This window comes from Phyllobates terribilis, unplaced genomic scaffold (assembly GCF_046119375.1).
Source record: "Phyllobates terribilis strain yellow unplaced genomic scaffold, ASM4611937v1 Scaffold_9__5_contigs__length_417890890, whole genome shotgun sequence".
Classification (NCBI taxonomy): domain Eukaryota; kingdom Metazoa; phylum Chordata; class Amphibia; order Anura; family Dendrobatidae; genus Phyllobates; species Phyllobates terribilis.
The window spans coordinates 369,628,493-369,653,770 of NW_027362769.1; the positions used below are offsets into that span (position 1 = coordinate 369,628,493).

The window sequence follows — 25,278 nt, forward strand, 5'->3', positions numbered from 1 at the left end:
ATGTTGCTCGTGCTACTGTGAGCCGCCTACGTGGCCTAAATGTGCTACCATGGCTGCAGCGTCTCCGGACTAGTCTCCCATCGAGCACATCTAGGACGTCATTTGTTGCCAACTGTAAAGGTAGCTGCCAGCAGCAGATCTTGATGATTTGCCCAAATGCATTGAGCAGCAGAACCTTCTTCAGATAAGTATTAATAGCCTCACTGATGATTGCCAAGGCTGTAAGTGCTGGGATTTCTGCACTTGTGGCGCTCATACTCCATACTGAATAAATCGAGATGTTTTTAAAATGTTGATTCCATTTTTTCACTATTGCAAATCAGTAACATGTTTGTCCATTCTGTGATTTCTAGCGTTCTAGGACTTTAACTTCCGAGTGTTGCAATCTCAGTTAATGCTAATGAAGTGTATATAAACTTGTAATAAAGTAAAAAGCATGAAGCTCACTATGGAAACTCAAAGTGTTGTCTTTTAGGGAGACTCTGAGGGTGGCTTTGTAGTTAGGGAGTAGTTTTGAAGCGATCTGCAGTAGAAACGGTTTAATTGTGAGCATTATAAAGAGAACTCGTGACTTGCAATAAATATTTATTTTTCTACCTGCTGTAAATCTCGCTGTTCTCCTGAATCCGGCGATGTTTTTCTTTTCTTCCTGCGCCTCTCCATTCCTAAGAAATGACCCTGTATATAAAGCTGATCTTTTTTTTTTCCAACTGGGTGTGGTCCAGAAGACGACGCCCACAGAAGTCTTGAGGACCACGCTCACTTGGCTAAAAAGACTCGATTTATATACAGGGAAGAGAGGGCCATATCTCCTGAACGGAGAGGAGCAGGAAGAAAAGAAAAACATCGCCGGATTCAGGAGAAAAGCAGCTTTTACACCAGATAAAAATGACATATTTATGAAAAGTTCCCCTTTAACTGTAAATATTCATATTTGCAGACTAACGGCACTCCAATTTGCTGCATAGGACCCATTAATCCTCTCCCTGTCTGGCTTTCCTCTGCCCCAGCCATACTTTGCCCCTGCCTCTCTCCCTCACCCCACTGATATTTGGATAATATCTCTATTCCTTCACAGAGAGACCTTTCTTTCCATGTAATATAAAACATTGCCTCAGGATGCACACACCTGCCCCCACCTCCCTCCGCTCACTCCATGTACACCCGCCACAGATTAGCCGCAGACCTCCTGCCCAGTTTGGATAATGACTTCCAGACCCCTCCATCCCCCCTACCCTTTTCCCCACCTATTTTTTTTTTTTTTTTTTTGTGCTGAACTAAACTTTTGGCTCTGGAACTCCTAATCAATGTCACATAGCTGCAGGTAAAGGGTCTGCAAAACTGCAAAATATCACTGGACATCCTGAGCCATGGCTTATTTTTTTTTTTTGCACAATATTATTTTTTTTTTTTTTGCAATAATCTCAGGATTATTATTATTATTATTTTTTTTTTTTTGCACACGTATTTTGTCAGTGCACGCAGATCACCAGCAGCGGGATCGTTCAGGAGAGTCTGTCCTAACTTTTATGCAGGGTTAAGCCATTAACATGATCTGGTAAATGTTACACTCCTGCAGAAATGAGCACATGGCGGTGATAATACACAGGTCTCCAACAGGAAATAATCTGACACCGGGATACGCTACATAATCAACTGCGCCTTATAATGGATGAAAGCATTAATTCGAGAGTCCAGATCCTACCTTCTTAAAACAAAACAAATCTATCCCTGCTGGCGTCAGCCATACTTTTCTGCTAGGGTTGATGAGCATTCATAATTCTCCAGCGGGCTCATATTTTGGGCTCCCCCTCCTCCATTTACCATACGCACATGCCTTCCAGTGGAGCGGTCTGATCCTAATGGCTTCAGCAGATGAGCAGATACCTCACTTTTTCCTCTTGCTGGAAAAGCTGAAAGTGAGACCTTGGCAAAAGATTAGAGCTCAGAAATGGCCACGTACCCTGAAGTAAAAATTAAAAAAAAAAAAAAGGGGGACGGTTTAATATCTGTGGATTCTGCAAAAATTCTGATTGCGCTATGTCTGAGAGCAGAACAGAAGGCAGACATTCTGCGGCTAATGACCGAAACATAATGCAGGTTTAGCTACCCCCCATTCTCGTAGATCTGACGGTGAAGAATGAAAACCAGACGCTTAAAAAGAATCCATATTTATTACATAGCAGTCAGTTATTAACAATCGGCACCACTTTGACCAGCAATCGGCGCCTTGTACTTCGCCATCATCCAGAAATCCTTGACATTTAACACTCATGTATCAGAAAAAGATATCGACCACCCTCACAGGAATAGGGTGCATGCATTATTTCGTAACCTCATCTCCTCTAAAAACGAGGTTCTGTCCAGTCCTGTAAGTGCCATTTCATGTCAGAAGCCCCTCCGAACCCATTTATGCAGGCGCAAGCCCATCCGAGCTTTCAGTGCGTTGGGATCTCCTTGGAGTCCAGCTAAGAACATGTCTCCTTGACCCTCAGATACTGGATGATCCATAATTTCAGCGACAAGCAAGGTCCCGATTTGCTTACATGCAATTGTTCCAGTATAGTATCCCTGCGCGTCACTTTTTCCCTTCTATTTCGTCTCCTACCCGGACACCTAGACAGCACTGCTGTCTTCTGGGCAGGTCTCCTGGTACACTCAGACATGGATGAAACATATCTTGTAAGTCCATAGTTTTAGAATCCCTCCCCTGCTTAAAAGTAAGAATGAGGAAGCCGTCCGATTGGTGTATCATTATTGTTTCCCACCCTAGAAGAGTCCATGAGAGGTTCTTCTGACTCCCAACCTCTTTCGGTACCATTTGAACTTTCGGATAACTTTTTTAACTCTCTTTTCTCATCTAGACCTGTTTTTACACCTTCCAACTCTAGAGGACCTCCGTTCTCACATGCGTGTGCTTTTTCCTTACGCCTCCGTGTATAGCAGATTGCGCTTACTATGACAACCAAGAGGAGGATACCGGCAGCTACAGCTGGCACCAGCACTAAAGTTAGGCTTCCATCTCTTGTTTGTGTAATGTGGGCACTAGGCGTTGGAGATTCTCCCATGGTTTGGGTTTCCGAGCATAGTTCAGTTTCTCCACTTACATCGGTCATCGATCTAAGGCAAATTCTATATGTGCTATTAGAGTTCAGTCCCATTAAGGTATAGTGTGGGAGGGTTGGAGGTAACTGGTATCGGTCCGGCCTATTGTCTGAGCCAGAAAGGTTCTGCACCGTGAGTCTTAGTCCCAGTAGATGTTCCTTACTTTGGATAAAAGTTTGTAGATCCACTTTCAGTGAGCTACTAGTCCTTTCTAGGACTTGCAACTGTATTTCGGGAAGCTCGGTAAAATCTGCTTGTGTTAATGATAGCATCTCACAGTACATGCCATAAAATCCTGATGGACATTCACACTCCACTTCTCCAAGGACATCTAAACGGCAAAACCCACCATTCAAGCAAGTTTGAGGTGGACACAGCTGATCATATTGGGTTGGTTTGACAGGCTCCTCCGTTGGGTTATTGGGTGCAATTGTTGTTGTGGTGGTGGTGATAGTGGTCAGTGGCAATGTTGGTCTTGGATTGGTTGATGTAGGTGGTGCTGGTGTACTGGTAAGTGCCAAGGTTGTAGGCACAAAGACTGTTGTTGGTATAGGGCATCCAAAGTCAGAATTTTGCAAATTACGTAAAATCTTGCCTGCATTTTTAGGAGGGAAGTGGCAACGAGTTTCTTCTGAGCGTTGTAGAACAATTCCATTGACTCTCAGCCATTCTGTTAGCCAGCTTAATACGCACACACAGTTAAAAGGGTTTTGTGCCAGACTAATACCACGGAGGCGTGGTGTGGAATGGAAGAGACCTTTTGGCAAAGTACGAAGGCTCATTCTGCTTAAATCTAAATCTTGTAATCCACTAAGGTTGGAAAAGTCATCAGCTTGAAGCTGGGAAATTGCCACATTGCCAGCTAGATTGAGTTTGGTCAAGCCTCGTAGACCTGAAGGGACCTTAGTTAACTGATTATCTGATAGGTCCAGCTCATGGAGATTCTTGAGTTCATTCAACAGATCTGCAGGCAACTCTCTCAACCCAAGACCTGCCAACCGTAAAGTCTCTATGTTTCTTACATGGAAGACGCCAGGTTGGATGATGGGGATAGCATTATAACTAAGATCCAGGAGCAGAAGATGAGGTAAAGAGAAGGCTGGAGGGACTACCAATTGATTTTTGGTCAGTTTCAGCTCGAGTAATTTCTCGAGACCTCTGAAGGCATCTGGATGAATGCTCCGAATGTGGTTCTCACTGAGGTACAGCCTTTCTAGACGACTCAGACCTTGAAAGGTTTCGGCAGAGATCTCGGTGATTTGGTTTGACGAAAGATCCAGGTTGCTGAGATTGGTCAGCCTTTTGAAGACTCCTCCGGGGAGATTGGACAGCCTGTTATGGGATAGATCCAAGAGCTGCAGGTCCCACAAACCTGAGAAACTGCTTTCCTCTACTGAACTGATTCCATTCTCAAACAGGTATAAACTGATAGTGTTCGGAGGTATGGCACGAGGAAAGCTGGGGTTCTTGCGACTCATACAGAAGACGGTAGATGGTTGGTTGCATTGACAGCCATCTGGGCAACCTTCTGTTAGGACTGTGTATGCAGCGCAGAGGACCGTCCAAACCAACAGGAGATGCATGGTGCAAGATCTGCAAAAAAATAAACAAAAAGTATTAATAACCCTGGTAAAGTTATTGAGTTTTCACCTACAAATTAAATCAATTATGGACAATTGTGACCCTATCCAAGACTATTCTATGAGATCTGTTCAAGTTCAGACTTTTAGAAATCTTTGGAGAAGGGGTTAGGGGTTAACGTTCTCTCCTCCAAGCTGATGCCAGACTTAATTTTCATCCGCTGCATATTTTCCAGGATGTAATCTTATAAGGTTCCTCATATGATTGGCAGATTCCAATTTCTTACTTGAACCGTTACCACCAAGCATGAAATTATCTGAGAGGTTCCTGGTGAGGCTTGTGCCGACAGGAGGCTTCTGCCTCCCAGTGAATCGGTTGGTATTTGTACCCCTATCATTTAGGTTACATGAACTTTCAACTCCTGTACAAAAAAAAAAAAATAGGCTTGTGCCTGTCAGGCCATGCCCCATGTGTATAAACAGAGCCCCCACCGGTATGCAGACCCCCTTCCCTATCTGTCACTTGTAAGACATGGTGTAGATAAAGAGACTGTGTCCTAGGCCACACAACCTCGCCAGGGGGCAGCTCCTCCGGGGACCCATTTCTAGGTGTACAACCCATGATGATCTCTGTCCAGGGTGCCCTGTCCATCCAGCTCACACCCCAGTCCTCGCCCTTATCTCGGCTTCTGTTTGCTCAATGTGATTTGCTTAGACACTTGTCCTTATTTTTCTTCCGTAAAGACGACATCGTCGCCATTCACGGACACGCGTAAAGTGGCGGCAGACACGAAAACAACTCCGCCAACTGATTGATCACGGACATCTGAAAGAGTCCTTTCCGTCAGCCTTGGATATCTGCTCACTTTCAGAACACTTATCCACGTTCTAAGGGGCTAAAGATTCTAAAGATGATTATTATTTATTATTATTAAGGGGCTGTTCACACTTCCACATTTTTTCCCACAAAAAGAAAATTTTTATTTTTATTTATTTTACTCACTTATATAGCGCCATTAATTCCAAAGCCCTTCACAGACATTATCTGGGATAATGTCCATTTTTATTCCGGGTCACGGATCAAATTGTGCCATTAAAAGCAACAGGTCCGTAAATAAAAAAATAACAAAAAATCATCCATTTGTTGCAATTTTTTTTTAAAAAAGTTTTTAAGGACTTATTCACACATCAGTATTTTGCATCAGTGTTTGTGTGCCAAAACCAGGAGTGGAATTTACAGAGGAAAAACTATAATTGATTGATTCCTGGTTTTGGTCTTAAAAAATACTGATCAAAAATACTGATGTGTGAATAAAGGCTAAGAAAAATGTAAAAAAAAATTTGGCAAGAAATAAATGCCACACCGATGGCAAAAAAAAAAAAAGAATTGGACACGCAGATCGAAAATAGCTCAAAATCGGATACGGCAAAAATGGACGTCTGAATGAGACCTTACGATGACTTTTCCCACTTTTACAGCTTGGCTCTGCTGCCTCTGACAAACACAGCTCTGCTACATCCGAGAAATAGTGCTGGGGATAGGAACCCCAGGAGCAGGCGAAACCGAGCTGATATTACGTAGAAGTATATGGTAGTTATTATGTGGGAATAGTACAGTAATATTGCTTGGCCTCATAGCACATATCTGCGTGTACGGAGCATAATTTGGAAGCTGCATTTCATTACGATGCAGCATGTGAGCTGTGTAAGATATTACCTTGGCACTATATGACGGTATTATGCAAGTTAAAAAAAAAAACTACCTAAAATGACGAGCGTAGAAGCCCTAAATTGTCAATTTCATCCTTTCTGCATTTATTTTTAATGCAGCATGTGGGCTGTGTAAGTATTACCTCTTCACTATATGGCGTTATTATGCGAGCTGAAAAACTACCTAAAATGACAAACCGGGAACCCTAAATTGGCAAATTTATCCTCTCTGCATTTAATTTCAATGCAGCATGTGAACTGTGTAAGTTAATATTACCTTGACACTATAGGGCGGTATTATGTGAACTGAAAAACTACCTAAAATGACAAGCGGAGAACCCTAAATTGGCAAATTCATCCTTTCTGCATTTCATTTTGATTCTGCATGGGAGCTGAGTAAGCAAGTATTTCCTTGGCACTATATGGCGGTTTTATGTGAGCTGAAAAACTACCCCTGCATTTTTCAAATTTAGCTCCAACTTCACATCTGCAGCGTATGACACACTCAGGTCTACTCCATCTGTACAGCCATAAAGCCTCAGCTGCGCGCTCCCTCCAGCCCCACACGCAGCATGCGCAAGGAGTACTCATCCGAAAATTCATAAGATCTGAGATCCTGTAAATCCCTCTGCGGAACAATATATGGACCTTGTGTTTTACATCCGCACATGGCAGCAAGAGTTCTCCCTTCGCATGAATACATCTGAGATGAGGAGAGATAGTGTCTGGGATATCTGCGCCTGTACTGACAGAGTTAAGTAGGGGTCAGTAGGAGGCAGGTAATATTCTGAGGAATGTGCAGCTGTGAGAAGGGGGAGACAGAGGTGAGAGAAGGAATAGGCCCGAATATAAAGAAGAATAGGAGAGGAGATGTTGCAGATGGTGAAGAGAGGAGGGGCACGGTGGTAATTGCTGTCCAAGGAGGAGGAGGAGGATGGGGGCACAGCTTATGTGTCTGAAGAGAAGGTGGGGTGCGGGGTGTCATCTTGTCAGAAGTAAATGTAATACATAAAATACCCTGATAACTTTTCTTTTTTTCCCTTTATAAAAGCTTCACGGTGTTTAAAGATGGGGTATTCTGGCTCTTTGTTCGGGATCAAGTTAAAAGGCAACTTTTTTTGTAAGGGATGTATCAGTCACAATACATGGAAGGCTGCTCTCATCATGGCTCTGACTTCCCGTAATGCTCCTGGTTCCAGGAGGGGCGTTATATACTGTAATGCGAAAATAAAAGATAAAAATGTACATCCGTTATCATCCTAGAGAAAAAGCAATATCACCCAGACCCTAGAGGGTTTTTTTTGAGGGGGGGGGATGATACTTGGAGAAGTACCCTATGGTGATCAGAGTTTTGTTTAGTAAAAAGTATGCAGAGGTGCGGGGTGTCATCTTGTCCAAAGTAAATGTAATCTAGAAAATACCCTGATAACTTTTTTTTTTTTTCCCTTTATAAAAGCTTCACAGTGTTTAAAGATGGAGTATTTTGGCTCTTTGTTTAGGATCAAGTTAAAAGGAAACTTTTTTTGTAAGCAATGTATCAGTCACAATACATGGAAGGCTGCTCTCATCATGGCTCTGACTTTCCTGGTTCCAGGAGGGGCATTATATACTGTAATGCAAGCAAAAAAAAAAGATAAAAATGTACATCCGTTCTCTTCATAGAGAAAGCGCAATATCACTCAGACTCTAGAGGGTTTTTTTTGGGATGACACTTGGAGAGGTACCCTATGGTGATCCGAGTTTAGTTTAGTAAAAGTATTCAGAGTCTTGATGAAACTGACCTTTTAAAATGGTAAAAGTAGAATAAAAAGGAGTTTTGCAGCTTATTTAAAAACAAATTGGATTTTAATCACCCTTCCCGGGTCCATTGTCAAGTCTTTGGTGTCTATTATTGTCTGCCGCGCTGAAGTCATATAGACAGCGCTGCAGCCAATCAGCGAGCTTAGCAGCTCCGGCCGGGTTGATGACCTGAGCCGCAGATCAGCTGTTGTGATGAAGTCAGCGCTGCAGACAATAACAGACACCAGAGACTTGGTGCTGGACCAGGGGAGGGCGAGTAAAGCGGTTTATTTTTTCAAACTGCAACCAGAGGACAGGAGTTTTACTCCCAAAATATTGCCCAGGACTAGAAAAAGAAAAAAAGCTGTACATCTTGTGTATGGGGACATCCCAACTAAAATGTCGACGAAGCCAAGCGCCCATGTGTTTGGGGAGTCGGGAGGATAGCTGTTTGCTGAACTAACGTTTGTCCGACCTCTAGACAAACCCCTACGAAGAAACCAAAAGCGCCCTCCTACTCCAGCGCTGCGGCACACAGTAGGATCTTGTTCATTTGTATTTACCGAGCTTAATCTTATTTACAGAGCTCGCTTCCGTCACATATCCAAAAAAACAAGGTAATCCCCATGTAACAATAGTGGGCAGTGGCGTCCACATTGTTCCTTTATGCTCCGGTGGCCACATATGTTATAAAGCTTGTTTGGACGAGAGCTTTGTCCCCGTAAACATACAAGATTGGCCCAGCAAATATGTTTATGATAATAGGGTTGAACAATAGGTTTGGTCATGGCGGACCTCCCCCCCCCCCCCCCCATCTCCTTTAGGCATCATTCACATTAGTTTTTCTTGTTAAAAAAAAAAAAAGATTAAAAAACGAACAATGAACAAATTGTGCATTACTCACCTTCCCCAGATCCAGCTCTGAGTTTCTGCTGCTGCTTCTGGTGGTTGTTATTGTCTGCAGTGCTGACGTCATATCGACAGCGCTGCAGCCCATCCACAACCTCAGTCACTCGAGCCATCGATTCCATTGGCCTCCGTGCTGGACCGAGGGGGGGTGAGTAAGGAACAGTATGTTTTTTTTAAAGTAAACTGCAGCCGGGAAACAAGGATTTTCTCAAACTGGAAAATCCCTTTTAGGTCCGAGTGAGAATTGACAAACGAGGATGCAGAAAAATCGCTGGTCCCTGATTATCTACCCGGCCTGTGGATCACCCCAAACACTTGTATATAGTCGATTGGCGCTCTTTAATGGGCCAAAATCGTCCAGTCTTAATGGGCCTTAGGTTACATTTTTGGAGGCCGAGACATGGCACAATATAGTAGAGACCCCCTATATTTCCGCATTCACTAGGATTTTTTTTATTTCCCCTGAAATGGAGAAATGGCACCACCACTGTCAATAGGCAGTTTCCTAGCTCTGCCGCATTTACTTAAATAGGAATCAATTACCATACCATACACAACCCAAGGATGGTACGAGTGACGATTTCCGGATCCCCTAAATTTCCTCCAAGATAAGAAAAGCAAGCCCCTCCCCCTGGACTCCTAAGAAACAGGACTCTTACTGCAGAGGTTATGTAATTCCTTGACCCTACTCAATAGCAAAAATACCTTATAGGAGTATACCTGGCAACAGTTGGGCACAATTACTCCCTTAACAAGGTGCCCCAATGGGTCTGGCAACATTTGTGATAGTATATTACATACAATGGCAGGTGTAGAGGGATAGGGAGGACTAGGGGAATAGCAGGATATCCCTAAACTGGCCTAAACATTATTGCTCTGCCTGCCCTCGACCTGGGGACGAGCCGCACATACCACAGTCCCTTAGTAATTATGCATTAAAGCCTTCGAAATGCCAACTTAGGCATTTTTCCTGCCCTTGGGTGTTATTGGAAATGAGCATTAGTAGGATTCTGCAGGCCAGGACACGAGAAACCTTCTGGTCTGGAGTCAGACTGTCCATCTAGTTCACCAAGTCACACCTGTTCCAGTACTCCGAGTGTCTGCGCTGTCACTTTAAGACCGTATTTATATACCTGACGGACACATCTGGAGCGAGATGCTATCGATGCAGTATATTCGGGAACACGGCGTTGGATTTAGGAAGTGTCTATAAGTATGTTAGGAATTTTAGCAATTGATATGAAACGGGTGCTAGAAACTGCTGGGGAGTGAAGGGTTAATAGGAGAAAAGCATTAAGGGTCAGTGATGCTGGGAACACTTGTGAGCAGTAAGGAAAACGAACTTTAGGACAGTGACATCCATGGACGATCATTAAGCTTCCTTTTCTCATTGGTAGGCTCATAGACATGAAGCCTGCAGATGTTCGCACCAACTGTTTGGGCCAAGCAGTGGTTTATGTATACAGCCCAGCACATCACAGCTTCTCGGAGGACAGTGGTGTATGACATAGCACCGTGACCCCGTGTGTGTATCACAGCCAAGTATTAACTTGCGGGACTTTCCAGAAAGAGAGATGATGGAAACTAGCGGTTCATGTCTGAGTGATATCACCACTCCGCTTGGCTGAATGTGCATGTGTTCTGAATGGGGGGTAGGTGAGTAAATCGATGCCAGACACACTCTGGTGGCAACTTATCTTACCTGAGAACAAAAGGATCAGACGTGTTGAAATTCAGCAGCCCGATCCTTGTTCCCCCCTCCCTAGTAGAAGGAAAGTTTGGACACCCCCATACACCTGAAATGTCCATCAAGTCCTACGTAAACCCTCGATCTTGCCTCTTCTGTTAAGATGTGACCACTGTTTTTTAGCCACCCAGCTTTCCCAGAGCATTCAATACTTAAGTAGTGATACTACACATCCACTACTATATCTCTCCATAAAAAAATAAAATGTACCTTCCAGGAGTGTTAGTTATGCAGAGATATGGGATTATTAGCTATTTAAAGGGGACTTGTCACTTTTGTTAAATATGTAATTTTTTTACCTGGTGTAAATGCCGCTGTTCTCCTGAATCCGGCGATGTTTTTCTTTTGTTCCTGCGCTTCTCCGTTCCTGAGATATGACCCCCTCTCCTCTGTATTCAAATCTAGTCTTTAAAGCAAAGTGGGTGTGGTCTCCAACTCTTCTCTGTGGGAGTCTCCCATAAAGATCATTAAGAAGATGGGAAGAAGAGGCCATATCTCAGGAATGGAGAGGAGTAGGAACAAAAGAAAAACAACGCCGGATTCAGGAGAAGAGCGGCATTTACACCAGGTTAAAAAAAAAAAAAGTGACAGATCCTCTTTAAGGCTCTAGGAAGGATGACAACCAACCATTGTGGGATTGGTAAGGACAGCCATATTGGTTATCACTCAGCTTTGCAAGGAACTGATATATCTAAGACGCTGAACTGGAAATTTTTTGACAGAAGTGGACAACTCAAGTACTAGAAATAATATGTTTAACCTTAACTCCCCGCAGACCACAGTTCACATAGACCTGTTTGCTTCTGCATGAACTTGTAGGTCTGCAGAGCATCGCATGTTCAGAATTCCTACTAAGTAACCATGAACGTATTTACGGTACCTATTATATCCCCGGGCTGTATATAGATAATTACGATGTGTGATTTCCAAAGACTTTGCTATACAATAGGTATTGTGAGCGAGATCGGATACGTTCCAGCCTCCCACTCCATTGCTACCTGTGAATGCTCGGCCCTATTGTCAGCCGCACATATAGGTAGGGCGCCATTACTCTGTATGTTTTGGCTGTAAAATCACAGCAGCTTAAGATATTAAAGCTTTTCTGTCCTTTGTAACACTGGTGAGGAGACACAGCCCTTCATGTTTTATGGCAGGGATGCTCTTGTGATGCGGCAGGGTTTTATTAACACCTTGTTTGCCATATAGGATTGATCAGGAACTGTCACGGAGTAAAACAATCCCTTATGGGCTGGGGACATTTATGTGCGTTTTCACAAAATGGCCACTCTGAGATTTATCGGATTGCCATACATTAACCCTGAAAGGGACCAAGACTGGATGGACCCTCATTAGCCGTTCTCCGCTAAGGCCGAGCCCAAGAAGGGGGTTCCCATCTTCTATGGTTATTATCGTGATGAGACTACCCCTTTAACTTTCCATGTGATGGAGTAGAAATTATAGTAGATCACTGTCGACCTCCATAGATCTGTTCAATATTCTGTTTTACCTCAAGGTATACATGGATGGAGATTTCCCTCTCTAACAGAAAAGCTGGTTGCTATGGATACACAAGTTGTCAAGATGAGCTTCCCTAGCAACCAGTCTGTCCCAGAATACTCAGGTCTTTTAGGTCATACTTTTACTTAGACTTGTTGCTATGGATACACCAAGGATTTTCAATCATAGCTTCCCTAGCAACCAGTATCAGACTGTTCAGGTCTGTACATCATACTTTCACCTATACTTGTTTCTATGGTTACACATAGGGTTGAGGTAAAAGTCTAGGTAAAAGTGTGACCTAAAGACCTAAGTAATCTAAGAAACTGGTTGCTAGGGAAGGTTTGCTTGTCGACCCTATGTGTATCCATAGCAACTAATTTAGGAAAAAGATGACCAAAATACCCAAGTAGTCGAAGACGGATAGGGTTGACAAGCAATGCTTTCCTAGCAACCAGTCTGTCTTAGACTACTTCGGTCTTTAGGTCATATATTTTCCTAGACTAGTTGCTATAGATACACATTGGTTGCTAGGAAAGCTTTGCTTGTCAACCCTGTGTGTATCTATATTAACTAGTTTAGGAAAAAATATGACTTAAAGACCTAAGAAGTCTAAGACAGACTGGTTACTAGGGAAGCATTGCTTGTCAATCCTGTCTGTCTTGGACTACTTAGGTCTTTAGGTTATATTTGATCCTAGATTTGTTTCTATGGATACGCATAAGATTGACAAGCAAAGCTTCCCTAGCAATCAGTCTGTCTTAGACTACTTGGGTATTTTGGTCATATTTTTTCCTGGACTAGTAACTATAGATACACATAGGGTTGACAAGCAAAGCTTCCCTAGTAACCAAGGTGTATCTATAGATACAAGTCTAGTAAAAAATATGACCAAAATACCTAAGTAGTATAAGACAGACTGATTACTAGGGAAACATTGCTTGCCAACCCTGTCTGTCTTAGACTATTTGGGTATTTTGGTCATATTTTTTCCCTAAACCAGTTGCTATGGATACATCGGGTTGACAAGCAAAGTTTCCTAGCAACCAGTCCGTCTTAGATTACTTAGGTCTTTAGGTCACATTTTTACCTAGACTTGTTGCTATGCATACACATGGGGTTGACAAAGACCCTAGCAACCAGTCAGTCTCAGACTATTCAGGTCATACTTTTATTACTGTACTAATACTCGTTTTTGGAGAAAACTTTTTATGGCCAGGGCTCAAATAGGGACCCAGCATCACCTGCATGTTTTTGGGAAATCCCTGAATCGCTGTAATTCGTGCTGCCATTGCTGTTTGGTGTCCATCGGGCGACAGATTGGCATCACCCCATGATTCTGCTAATTACAGTCGGCACATACAAGGTGTGAACAGAACCTTAGGCCGGTTTCACTTGTCCGACATTTACTGTCCAAGTGCAGACCGCGATGTCTGGATCGCCCGCAAATCTCAATAGCCCCATTTATGCCCGTTGCCGGCCCGAGCATCGAGGTCCTGCCTTACCAGGCTCTCCAAGAAGCAGATATATAGCAGATGTATTTATTTACAGGCGGTACATTTTTTTTAGAATTTTTAAAGGGATATTCTAGTTTCAGAAAATAAAGTTGTTTCTTTGTAGACCTAAACATTTCCTACTATATTTTCTGCATTGATTCTTCAGTTTTCAAGATCTCTGCTTGCTGTCTGCCTCTAACTTTCAGCCCACTGGAGTAATATGCGCCTGATTTATTAAGACTCACAAACTTCCTAATAAATGTGTAGATTTCTGCCTCACTTTTTTGTGACGTACATTACAGTAAATTTGTAATGTGGCAGTAGGCAACAACCCCTTTTGCTGAGCCTAACCCACTTTTTTTAAATAGACCAGTGCAAAATCGTGGCCAAAATATTGCTTTTCATACATTTTTTTGGTATAGAGGAAAATATAAATTATTTATACCCCCCTAGTGGGGGTGATAATGAAGGTTGCTCTTGAATGACAACAAGCAGAGGTCTTATAAACTGAGAAATTGATGAAGAAAGTATATTGGAAAGTTTTCTAACTTTTTTTCTGATGCATAGAATAAAATGTATTTGCTAAGATAGGAATACCCCTTTAAAAGGGTAAAGGTGTCGGTGCACTTTTTGTGAGGGTATTACTGGGGTCAGTGACTGCAGGGACTTTGAATAAGCACTAACAAACGAGCAGCCATGTTTGCCTCTTCTCGTGTTTGAAGACCAGAGACATTTGGCAGAAATTGTCACATGCATTAAGACACTCGAGAAAGTACAGCCGGATCCGTGCCAGAATAAACTGTAGGGTGTGAGGAAGCACTTAATGAAAAAAAATGGGGTCACCCAGAAGTATCCAAGCTGATCTGGGCTCGGCAGCTTGTACCTTTATGGAAGTGCCAGGTTGCTTGGGAATGGAGGTAGCCAGGGGGGCAAGGAGGTAGCCAGGGGGGCATGGAGGTAGCCAGGGGGCATGCATTAAAATTCTGGAAAAATAAATTATTTTGCTTCACATCCTGCTTGTACTTGTAGTTCCACAGCTGCTATGAAGGAGCTCATGGCTATAAAAGAGATACCTGCCCTTGATGATAGACTTGTTGAATGATGGGAATTGTAGTCCTACAAGATCTGTAGGGTAGAAGGTGCAATGCAATGGAAGAAGGTACATTTTGGCATCTATGTATTTCTATATATACATTAAAAAATTAAGGGGGGCTCCAACACTCGCTATTATAGGAAACACTCCTGTCTCACCCGGCCTTTACTTTTCATCCACACCCAGTGGGTCAGCCTCAGAGACTTGGATAAAACTCATAGCTGTATTATTACACCCACCCCATGTAAAAATAAACATGGTGGGTCCTGGGGGGGGGTCGAGAAGATTTCCAGGGTCTGACCCCTTGAATGTTGGAGATTATATAGACTCGCTGCATGTGTGACCCCAATAGTGGCCCCTTAGCCTGTTTATGTGAACCCCATCCTGCAGCCTTTTGTATGTAGGAAGCTGCGCTAATCCGGCTCTGCCGCACATGGCGTTAATCTGAATGTTGACGTGAAGTCGGCGTCTGTACATGATGTGTGTCACCGCCTGACCTGTCACAGTCAGCCGCTTCCTGGCCTTGCCGCAGCCGCTGAGTAATCCTGGGTGTTGGTCCTTACAAACCTGTATCTGTCATATTAGCTGAATTGCGCTTCTTAAAGTGCTCAAACTACCCGACAAGCTCCCTCGTCACCTTACTAAGGATCCCTAGCGACTTCCTGGTCTTGGTTTTTTAAGACGTAAAAAACAAGAAAATTTTCTAGTGTTAACCGCTTTTCCAAAAACTCCCAAAAAAAGCGTTTTTCAAAGTTTTTGATTACTGGCTATGTGCACAGAGTTTTTTGGAGCAGAAACTTTCCAAATCCTCATTAAAAACTCTTCAAAAACTCAGAGGTTCTGCTCAGTTTCTGCTCCAAAAACTCTTCATAAAGACATTGTGTGCACACAGCCACTGAAGAGTTTTGGAAGAGTTTTTTTTTTTCCCTGAAGCATTTTTTGCAGCCTTCTGATTGCCTAGTTTTAGAGCAAATTCTACCTGGAGCTCCTGGAAAGAAGTGACATGTCAGTTCTTTGAAGCAGATAGTGAAGGAAACATCTCTTGTCCAGTAAAAAGGCTGCAAAAAAAAAAAGGCTTCGGGAGGAATATGAAACTCTTCCAAAACCACTTCCGGAATATAAAAATTCCCCAAAGAAGGAGAATTTTCTGAAGCCGTTTCTGCTTGAAAAAAACTTGTGGTTCTTGACCACCTCAAAAGAACTAATGGTGTCTATATACGTTAGATACTGATCCTCTGAAATGGTCGATTCCGACCATAACAAACTGCCTTTGACTGAGAGATGAAGGATGAGGGATAAATGTGACTGAGGAAGGGTGGTGGGAACGTGACATCTATGGGGGAGGACACAGAGTTGATGGGCATAGCGGATGAAACTCTGCGGTCCAGGCTCTAATTCCCATACTAATACCCAGTGTCGAAATGGATTGACAAAGGCCCACCAATAACATTGGCTCTTGAGGCCCACTGTTCAGCTACATGCAAAAATGATCTGACCCTAGTACACAAATTTACTTGCGTCTATGTAGTATTAATTTGGCTAGCTTGTTTAATAAATTATTAGATTATACCTTTTTCTGAAAACAGTGAAAAATTCAATAGCACTACTTCAAGGGGGGCCTACCGGAGGATTCTCCTCTTCCCCAGTGGGCCAGTCCAAGACGTAACACTGCTCAGTTCTATAAACTTTATAAAAAGCCAGGGCATATAAGATTCAAGAAGAAAAAAACACATCATGGCCGACACCTATGTAAATGTGTTTTATCTGAGCGTGAGCAGGAAAAAGGGGAAGAAACTGACAAGTGACGAGATGGGATGATATAACTGCAGAACTCATAAATTCCTTTGATAAGTGCGAAAAACTTGGCAGAAAACACTACGGTCCTAGAGAAGACTATATGTTCGGGTATGGTTTTTTTTGGGGACCATTTTCCCACAGGTTTCTCTATAGGAAATGAAAATCACACACAAAAAAACAAGCAAAAAAAAACATACAAGTGATACAAAATAAAAAAAAAAGTTACTAAAAACTTTTGAACTTCATGGCGTTGGTTGGTTTCAAGCATTTAAAATCTTGGAAAAAAAGTACCGTAAGTGTGATGGAGGCCTTAAAGGAACAGTCAGTTACCATCTTTTTATGTCTGCTGTGCAAAGGAATGAGATCTGTTCTCTGTTATCAGCCATGTTCAGAAATGCTTAGTGATAACAGAAGCATCTGCCCCCCACCGCCCGCAGTGCTGGCCTCCTCCATAATCACATCTATGACTGCTAACAGCCGCAGCTTTGGTTTTAGCGCCCCTTCAGGCTAGGTTCACACGTTGCGTATTTCGTGCAGATTTTCCGCATGTAAAATTGAAAACATTTTCACAGAAGCAACAAAGTAGATGAGTTTTACATTAATTACATACATATTTTGCAGTTTAGGGGGGGTTGGTTGGTGCAAAATCCTTGCAAAAATAGTGTTGTTTTGTTACGTTTTTTAAATCCTCATCGTGTCGACTCTTTGTGCAGAATCAGCGCAGATTTCAGCTTTTTACAATGGAAAAGGGAGAAATCTCTAACAAATCTGCAGCTAAAAAAGCAGCAAAATCTGCACGCAAGGCTAAGTTCCAGCGATGAGTATTGTTGATTTGCTTTGATGAGTGTTTTTATTGCTTTTTTTTTGTCTCTTTTTGGTGTATCATGTTAGAAATAAAAAACACTTTTTTTTGGAAACTTTATAGATATAGTCACGTACCGATTACATGTGTTCTTACTACGTTTCCGTTGTGGAAAAGTGCACTAAAAACACAAGCATTTTTTTGTTTTTTTTCCTGCTGATTTTCGGCCTCTCGTTCAAGTCTATGGGAAAAATCTGTAAATAGAAGGTATATTTACTGCAAGAGGGATTGACAAAAAAAGCGCCATAGGTCAATTTTTCACAACCCCAAAAACTTTGCGCCGTATTCGAATATCATCCCTATAAAGCCACGATTACGCCTGGCAAGTCCAGCACGGTTGGCTGTGACCCCCTGCATGGATGGGGTTAAAATCCCCCCCCCCCCCCAAGTGATCCCCAGCACAGATGTGCGTTATGTATTAATAGAAAGCTGCAGTCCTGTGCAAAGCCAGGCCCTGTGTGCTCTCTGTATGTGTGAGCTTTGTACAGCGTCCAGGCTGCCTCCCCTGCACGGCCCGCTTGTGCTGTGTGTGGGAAGCGCACAGAGGGGCTCTCTGTGTAGTGTGTGTAAGTATGCACCGCTGTGCAGCACTATTCCACCGCACTGCCATTGTGGTACTTTATAGATGACACTGGGTCCAGATGTAGCACAAGTGAGCTTGATATAGACCTACAGGCAGTCCTATGTAAATTGACTGACGACGCAATGCAAGATACAGTTAAAATCATAATTTAAGGTTCCCCTATATGTTTCGTCCAATATCAATAAAGTTGGGTGGTCCGTGAGTTAAGCCCCTAACTGATGGAGCAAAAGTCCCCCCATGTAAACTGGACCTACCGCCGTACACAGCACCTGCTGAAAAGTACTGTTCTCTTAATGAAGATTAGGTCCCTTTAGGATACAACAATATGTCAATCCTCTGAATTCCTGCTGCCATTGACTTCTATTGTGGAGGACAGACCAAAAAAAAATTAAAAAAAAGGAGCCTGCCCTATTGTTATGCATAAATTGGATTGACAAAAAAAAACTAATTAAAAATACCCTTCATCAGGATGCAAAAAAAAAAAAAGTGATGGCCCAAAACTGCATGAGATGAAGCCGCCACATCGGTATCTCTTGTGTGCAGACAGTATATAAATCGCACTAGCTGTATACGCTATCACATAGCGAGTATACGGGGTGGGTGGGATATAAAATGAGCATTGAGCTTTACCGTACGTCCTGGGACTGTGCAGCTCCTGACAACCAGATGACATCCAGAGGAGTAAAGTTCTGAAACTTTTCTGAAGTCGCCTTCCTCTTCTCACACCTCTGTACAAACTTCTTTGTCTTGCTCTTTTTTTTTTCCTCCTTCACAGTTTTTCTTCTTAAGTTTTCTCTCTCTTTACTTTTTCTCCGGCCCCTTTTCCTCTTTTTTTTTTTTTTCCCCCTTCCCTTTTTCCTCCAGCCTCTCCACTCTTTCTGGCAGTGGAAGTGATAGTTTAGCTATTCCTATGCTATTTGCCTGGGGCAGGGTAGGCGTTCCCAGGACAGAGGCAGGACTGAGGCTTCCCCTCCAGTGCCTCCAAAACCAACTATTGGCTAAAATTACCCCCTCCTTCCTCTGAGTCCAAATCAAAGACCGTCCCACCTCCACCTTTACACTGATCGACCCCACACCTACAGGGCTGCAAACCCCCTAGTCTTGCAGTTTGCACAGTGCGACCTGCACGCGCCCGGCTGCACAGAGACCTAGACATTGCTTCACTGTCAATATCAGGATGGTTTTATCTTATCTCCAAAAACTATCAAACAAGGGGTGAACTTTAACTAGCACCCTCCGAAACGTAATCCTGACCAATAGGCTTATGGCGGCTTTTCCCAGTTATTTTCCAGCCACGAAGACCTAAAATATAAGATTACTTTTCATCTGAGGTCATAAAAGAGACCTAAAACCTTACAAAATTGTTAAAAAAATTGCATTCTCACAGCTGAGGGTTTGCTACAATTGATTCCAGTTCAGACAAATATCTAAATGTATCGGCTAAACTCTTGTTCTATGTTGATAATTTGCTATAATGTATCAGATAGATTGGATATTTTTGTAACAAACCCTCAGCTGGGATCAGACTGGAATAGAAAGGGGTTTTCCGCAGAGATGACCCAAAATAATTGCATTACCCAGGTCCGGCGTCCAGTTGGGTTCTCTATGGCAGCCGAAATTGGGTGTTCACTTCTGTCCGGGCAATCCTGTGTCTAAAATCCTGTACCCCTGCTTATTGGGTTTGATGACATTGTGGGGTCCTAGTAAGCGGCAGGGTACCGGACAGAGGATTGCTGGCGGAGAAGAGATTTTCTATTCCAAGATTGCCCAACAAGTCTTTTTCAGGTGAATTCCACCTGGGAACCTCCTGAAAAAGCTCTGCGAAACCACAGCGAAAAATGAACATCGTACACAATGTTACTGTTCACATGGTCAGTCTTTTGCTACTTCTTTTAACCACTTCAGGGTTTGGAAACCGCAAAGAAAAAATATGCTCATTCTCTGGGCGGCTTTCGCGAAGAAGCCACTCGATAATTATAGTTTAAACCATAGAAAAAAAAATGCCGGCGGTGGAGCCGCTGCAAAATCAACGGCCAAGTCATCAGCAAAGCTGCTTCAGGAAAAAGATTGCTGCTCCGGCATCTAAAAGACATTTTGTGCACATAACCTTTAAGTTATGTGTACGTTTTTTGAGAAGTTCTATTCTTGGAGCGGATCCTTTCTAAAATCTTCCTTTTAAAATCTAAAACTCTCGGAAAACTCTTCCTATTCATTTTGCTGCTGATATGTTCAGTCTTTTTGAGCACTTTTTCCACGTCCGGTTTCACGTGGGAAAAATGTAAGTTGATGTCACTTCTTTGAAAGCGGATCCTAATGGAATCTACTCTAAACTAGCCATTGTCCAATCAAAAAAAAACTCTTCCAAAACACTTTAAAAACCTCTTCAAAATAGACAAAGTGCAGCGGGTCTCGTGTCTGACCAGAAATGTCTGGATAGAAGAAGTTACTGTCTCTTACGTTTTACTTTCACAGCTGCTTATAATTGAAAAGAAATACCCCGGACTCGATCCGCTAAAGTGAAATTACAGATTTCCTCTCTGAGTTCCGTCAAATCAGATTTCCAGTAGGTTTTGGCAGAAATCCACAGAATTTCATGGAATCTTGTTAATATATCACCTGAAGTATTGACGCGGCCTCATATTACTGGCAGTCTTGGAGAAATCTATAAAACTATCTGTTTTTCTACTTTAGTCTGAACGGTTGACCATACGCCATGGGATTTTATTTTACTTTTTTTTTTACTTTTTAAGTCGTTTTTATATTTTATTTTTTTCGTACTTTTTTTTTTTTTTTATTAAAATGGGGCTGTAATATGGTACTCTGAAACATGGCCAAGTTTTCTCCTGACCCTCTGGACCATCAGGACCAAGTCCACACCGAGGAGCCAGATTTTTTTTGAAAGATCACCTAAAAACACCCTCTCAAAAAAAAAAAAAATGGCCACAACATCAGCCGGCGTAGTCAAGACTTTAAAACGATTGCCTAAGATTAGAAAAAAAGGATCTGCTTATTTTTCCGTGTAAACAGTGCCACTCTTGTCCGTGGACTGTCTGATTTAAAGGTGGTCTATCAGCAGGTTTTCGCTATGGAATCTGATGTAGGACCAGAGACCCTGATTCCAGCAATGTGTCACTTACTGGACTGCTTGGTGCAGTTTTGATAAAATCCCTGTTTTCTCTGCTGTAAATGTAGCAGTGCTATAAATGCTGAGCTGTGTACAACCTCGCCCACACCCCTGATTGGTAGCTTCCTGTGTATACTGTCAGCAAGCTGCCAATCAGTGGTGTGGGGTGGGGTTACACAGATTAGCTGGACTGCCTGGCACGTGACACCTAGTCCTACAGTGATAATCTCCTGCTAATAAAACACTGATTGTATTGAATTTACAGCACAGAGCCTAATAAGTGACACCTCATTGGACTCAGGCTCTTTTCCTGCTCTCAGATTTGGACTTTCTATTGGTGTGGGATGGACCTGCCCGATGACAACGGTCCAAAGTCCAACCCACAGTTGAGAAAATGCATTGTTAAGACTTTTCCTACCCCTCCCTGTGCCTCTGTGGGGGCTTGGAGGGGGCCACCGAATTCACAGGGAGGCATCAGCTGCAGAATGAAGGGCGCCAGGTGTGACTATACATGGGAAATATATGGTGACATTTAGGTCTGTAGGGGCAGGCTCACTTTAAATGGGGATAAACTGCAATACTAAAAACAGCCTATAAAAAAGAGTGGCACTGTTTCTGTAAAAATAAATAAAATAATAAAAAGGACCCCTTTTATCTAATCCTGTATATTCCTTTAAAGGGTTATTTTCATCTTCATAAATGGGGTTCTTGAGATATTAACACTTTTCTTTACTTCTTGTTGCCTTGGAGACCGACCACCACTGCTAGACAGCAGAACATGTGCAGTGCTTATAAGCGCTTTTCTATTCAGCTTGTAAGCACTAATTTGAATCTTGCCAGGAACGCTGCTACCTCCTAATCCAGGCCCGTTTCAGGCCAGTGCTTACAAGCTAGACAGCAGCGGCGGTCGGTCTCCAAGGCAACAAGCTGTAAACAAAGCAAAAGTGTGAATATCTCAAGAACGGCTGCAAATTTTATTAAGCAGTAAATTGTGACAGTGCTTGTCTTTATCAGCTCTATCCGACAATAGTCATATATGAAGATGGGAATAACCCTTTAAAGTTTTTCCTGACCCAATCTACAATGTTTTTGCTTTTAGCTCATTAACCCCTTTAAGCACACGATATATACAAACATAACATAAGCCAAGCTGAAACATGTGTGAGCTAAATTTTTGTTAGCGGAGCAGTTCCTTGCCGATCGGGCATTTCATAATTAAGGTTCTGTCCCAGATCCCCTCTATGCTTTGCAATGTTCAACATTATCCCATACCAGCATGTTATGGGTTAGTAATCTTTACCCCTCCCTTCTTGCCAGATTATACTTCTGCCTTAATTGATGCAAAGTTCAGTGATTAGGACTCGCTGGTTAGGTCACTGTCTCCACCTTTGACTGCAGCCGCCTGGAAAATCTGCAGCCACTCTTGTGCTAGGTTTTTTAATTTGGCTGCTATAAAAATGATGTACTATAAAGATCTCACATACGAGATAAATGGACGGAAGAGCTTGGTCAGAGCTTGGTCAGAGCTTCTCATACGTGGAGAAAAAAAAAGTTTCTCCATTCTGACAGTACATGAAAATCAGAGCACACTCCGATGTCATCCGAGTGCAGTTCGATTTTATTCACAGACCCATAGACTTGCATTGCCGATTTTGATCTGACCCTCGGATCAAAATCAGACACGTCGCCGCGATTTACCATGGACTGGTCCTCGAAAAATCCCGGACACGTGAATGGCCTCGTAGACTATCACAGGCACGAATGCTATCCGTGAAAAACTCAGATAGCACTTGCATGTGAAAAACAGACGTCTGAATGAGGCCTTAAACGCAGATTTCGACCTAATTCAGATGTCAGTGATTTTTCTCATAAGTGAAAAAAAAATGGACCGTTTTTCATAAGTGTTTTGGATCAGAATTCCATCAGTAAATACGGACATGTGAACAGCCCCATAGATTTTAATGGGTGCATGTTCTATCCGTGAAAAATATGGATAGGAAACTAAGGTTGGAATAAGTACTAAACCTACAGATCAGCAGTAATGCTGAGATAATGGACACGATGCAATATGACATTGATGAGACTTCCAGGACTGGTTGGTTGAGGAATCCTCCTTACCGGTATTAAGGACGGGGCGGAGGCCCACTAGAAGCAAAGCTTTCCTGCAGCACTGCCTCAGATACATCTCACAGATTTATGATGTTTAAGCCAATAAAAGTGGGTGAGCCGGAGGGAGAGGCCTCTAAATCTGCGGAGTGTCAGGATGCTGAGCTCATGATCTCCATGAGTGGACGGCTGAGGAGCATCTCATTAGGTGACTGGTGTTGTCTGTGGGTGTTCAGACTGTCATCTACAGCGACTTAAGAAACCACTTTTATTTGCTTGGTAGTAAAACTGCGGATATAAATAAGGTTGGGGCTTTGATCGTGCAACATCAAGTCTCATACAAGTTGCACAAACAATTTTTGGGATTTTCGAGTTGCGATTTGGCCACGAGTCAGATGCGGCAAAGTTGACAGATCTCCAGCACGTCGTAGTTGCGATCTCCAGCAGGTACTATACCCACTGGTTTCTAATTACAGCTATGGATCCATCTATACTATGAGCGTGATCAGCTCCAACCTTCCCTGTCTCGCCTCCCTCCTTCCACGTCGCAGTTGCGTCCCAATCACATTGACAATTATCAGGCTCGGGGGGGCTACACAGTGACAGCAATTCTCGGGCAAAATTTGAGCGACCAAAAACGTTTGTTCTACTATTATAGAGCTGCAATTTTGCTGTAAAAACAAAAAACAGCCAGGTCGCAGAAAAGTTGCATGCAAGTCTGATCTCTTTGGCAACTTGCGAACAGAAATTTGGGAACATTCGTGGCTTGATGTCACATTTGCAGTAGATCGTACTTTGCATTGCCAGACCCTAGGAAATCATTAGATGCGATATGAACGCATGTATCTCTGTAGACGCATTTATTGAAGTTTGTGAGTCGTGAACAACTTGTCGTAATCACAGAAGGTCGCAACGTCTCACCGAAGGAAATCATTAGATGTGATGTTGCGCAACCGTGTCTCCGTGTAGCCCCAGTCGAAGCTGCCATCCGACATCGCAACCTCATGTTGCACAACTAATATGCCATCAAAGCCCTAAGGGCACCAGCTGACGGACTAATATGTATTGGGGTCTCCCGACTCTTCCCCCCAATATGGGGTTTAAAGGATTCGGCCGGCTTAATTTCAGTGGCTGAGTCTTTCATTCTCCGGGAAGTAAGTTGCCACCATCCGGTCTCTAGACGAGTGAAGACAAGTGCTTGGATGATCTGAACGTTTCTGGGTTGGAGTTAAAGCTAAAGTGTATAAGGGGCTTCTAGCTTTAGCGTCAAAGTGTAGTTTTGCATAGACTTCCACGAACTATGGTTCTACCCCTATAACTTGTATGTTGACACCTGGCAGCAGTCACTGTCTAGCCCTAACCACAGAATCCTCCAACCTCCGAGATATAGGTCAGTTCCCGATTGTCTACCTCCTAATTATAGAACTTCTTGTTCCACTTCAGCAGATATAAAATGAATTTCGTCAGGTGCATGCTGATTCCTGCCAAGTATCTAAGTGACATTTCTGGACCGGCAAGACCTGTTCTGTGTGCCGGGGACGGCAGGTGTAACACGTGTATGTCTGTGCGCTGACACATAGAACAGGTGTGTGCAGGTGCGGGGGGGGACTATTGCTCATCACAAAAGAAGCAGTCATCTATCTGACATCTATAGATAAAAGATCTTAACACTTCGGTCACGTCTTTAGGGTAAATACGAGATTTCTTTAGACAAATGGACTTCTGCTGGGAAAGTCAAGAAAATAAGTTAATAAGTAAAAAAATAACTTGTGCCATTCACACACAGGCTTATTTCATGTGGTTAGCGGTAGGCTGGGGGTGGCTAATATCGGACGACGTTGACTTTTGAAAAAAAGGCAACCCAGCTTTTGTCAAGAAAAAGTATATATA

General features: G+C 42.9%; 2 protein-coding genes across 4 annotated transcripts in view; one reads left to right on the forward strand and one right to left on the reverse strand.

Moving 5' to 3' along the window:
- PAM16 (presequence translocase associated motor 16) overlaps positions 1-25,278 on the forward strand; it is a 138,046-nt gene that overhangs the window by 56,906 nt on the left and 55,862 nt on the right. The window lies entirely within an intron of this gene.
- On the reverse strand, positions 2,160-19,089 carry VASN (vasorin). Of its 2 annotated transcripts, none has more exons than XM_073648247.1 (2): positions 18,794-19,089; positions 2,160-4,698 (listed from the first exon to the last, which is right to left on the reverse strand). In XM_073648247.1, exons 1-2 carry the CDS (start codon positions 18,829-18,831, stop codon positions 2,715-2,717), a joined length of 2,022 nt encoding a protein of 673 aa, XP_073504348.1. In that variant the 5' UTR covers positions 18,832-19,089; the 3' UTR covers positions 2,160-2,714. The 2 variants fall into 2 exon arrangements, with proteins under 2 accessions (XP_073504348.1, XP_073504349.1); XM_073648248.1 differs by having other exon boundaries at positions 2,161-4,698; positions 18,789-19,087.

Bases quoted from the DNA above. Each gene is read 5' to 3' on its own strand.
- VASN (XM_073648247.1), bottom strand. From the start codon at position 18,831: ATGTCATCTGGTTGTCAGGAGCTGCACAGTCCCAGGAC. The intron at 4,699-18,793 runs GTACGGTAAAGC...ATTTTTTTGCAG, and splicing joins GAGCTGCACAGTCCCAGGAC to ATCTTGCACCATGCATCTCC.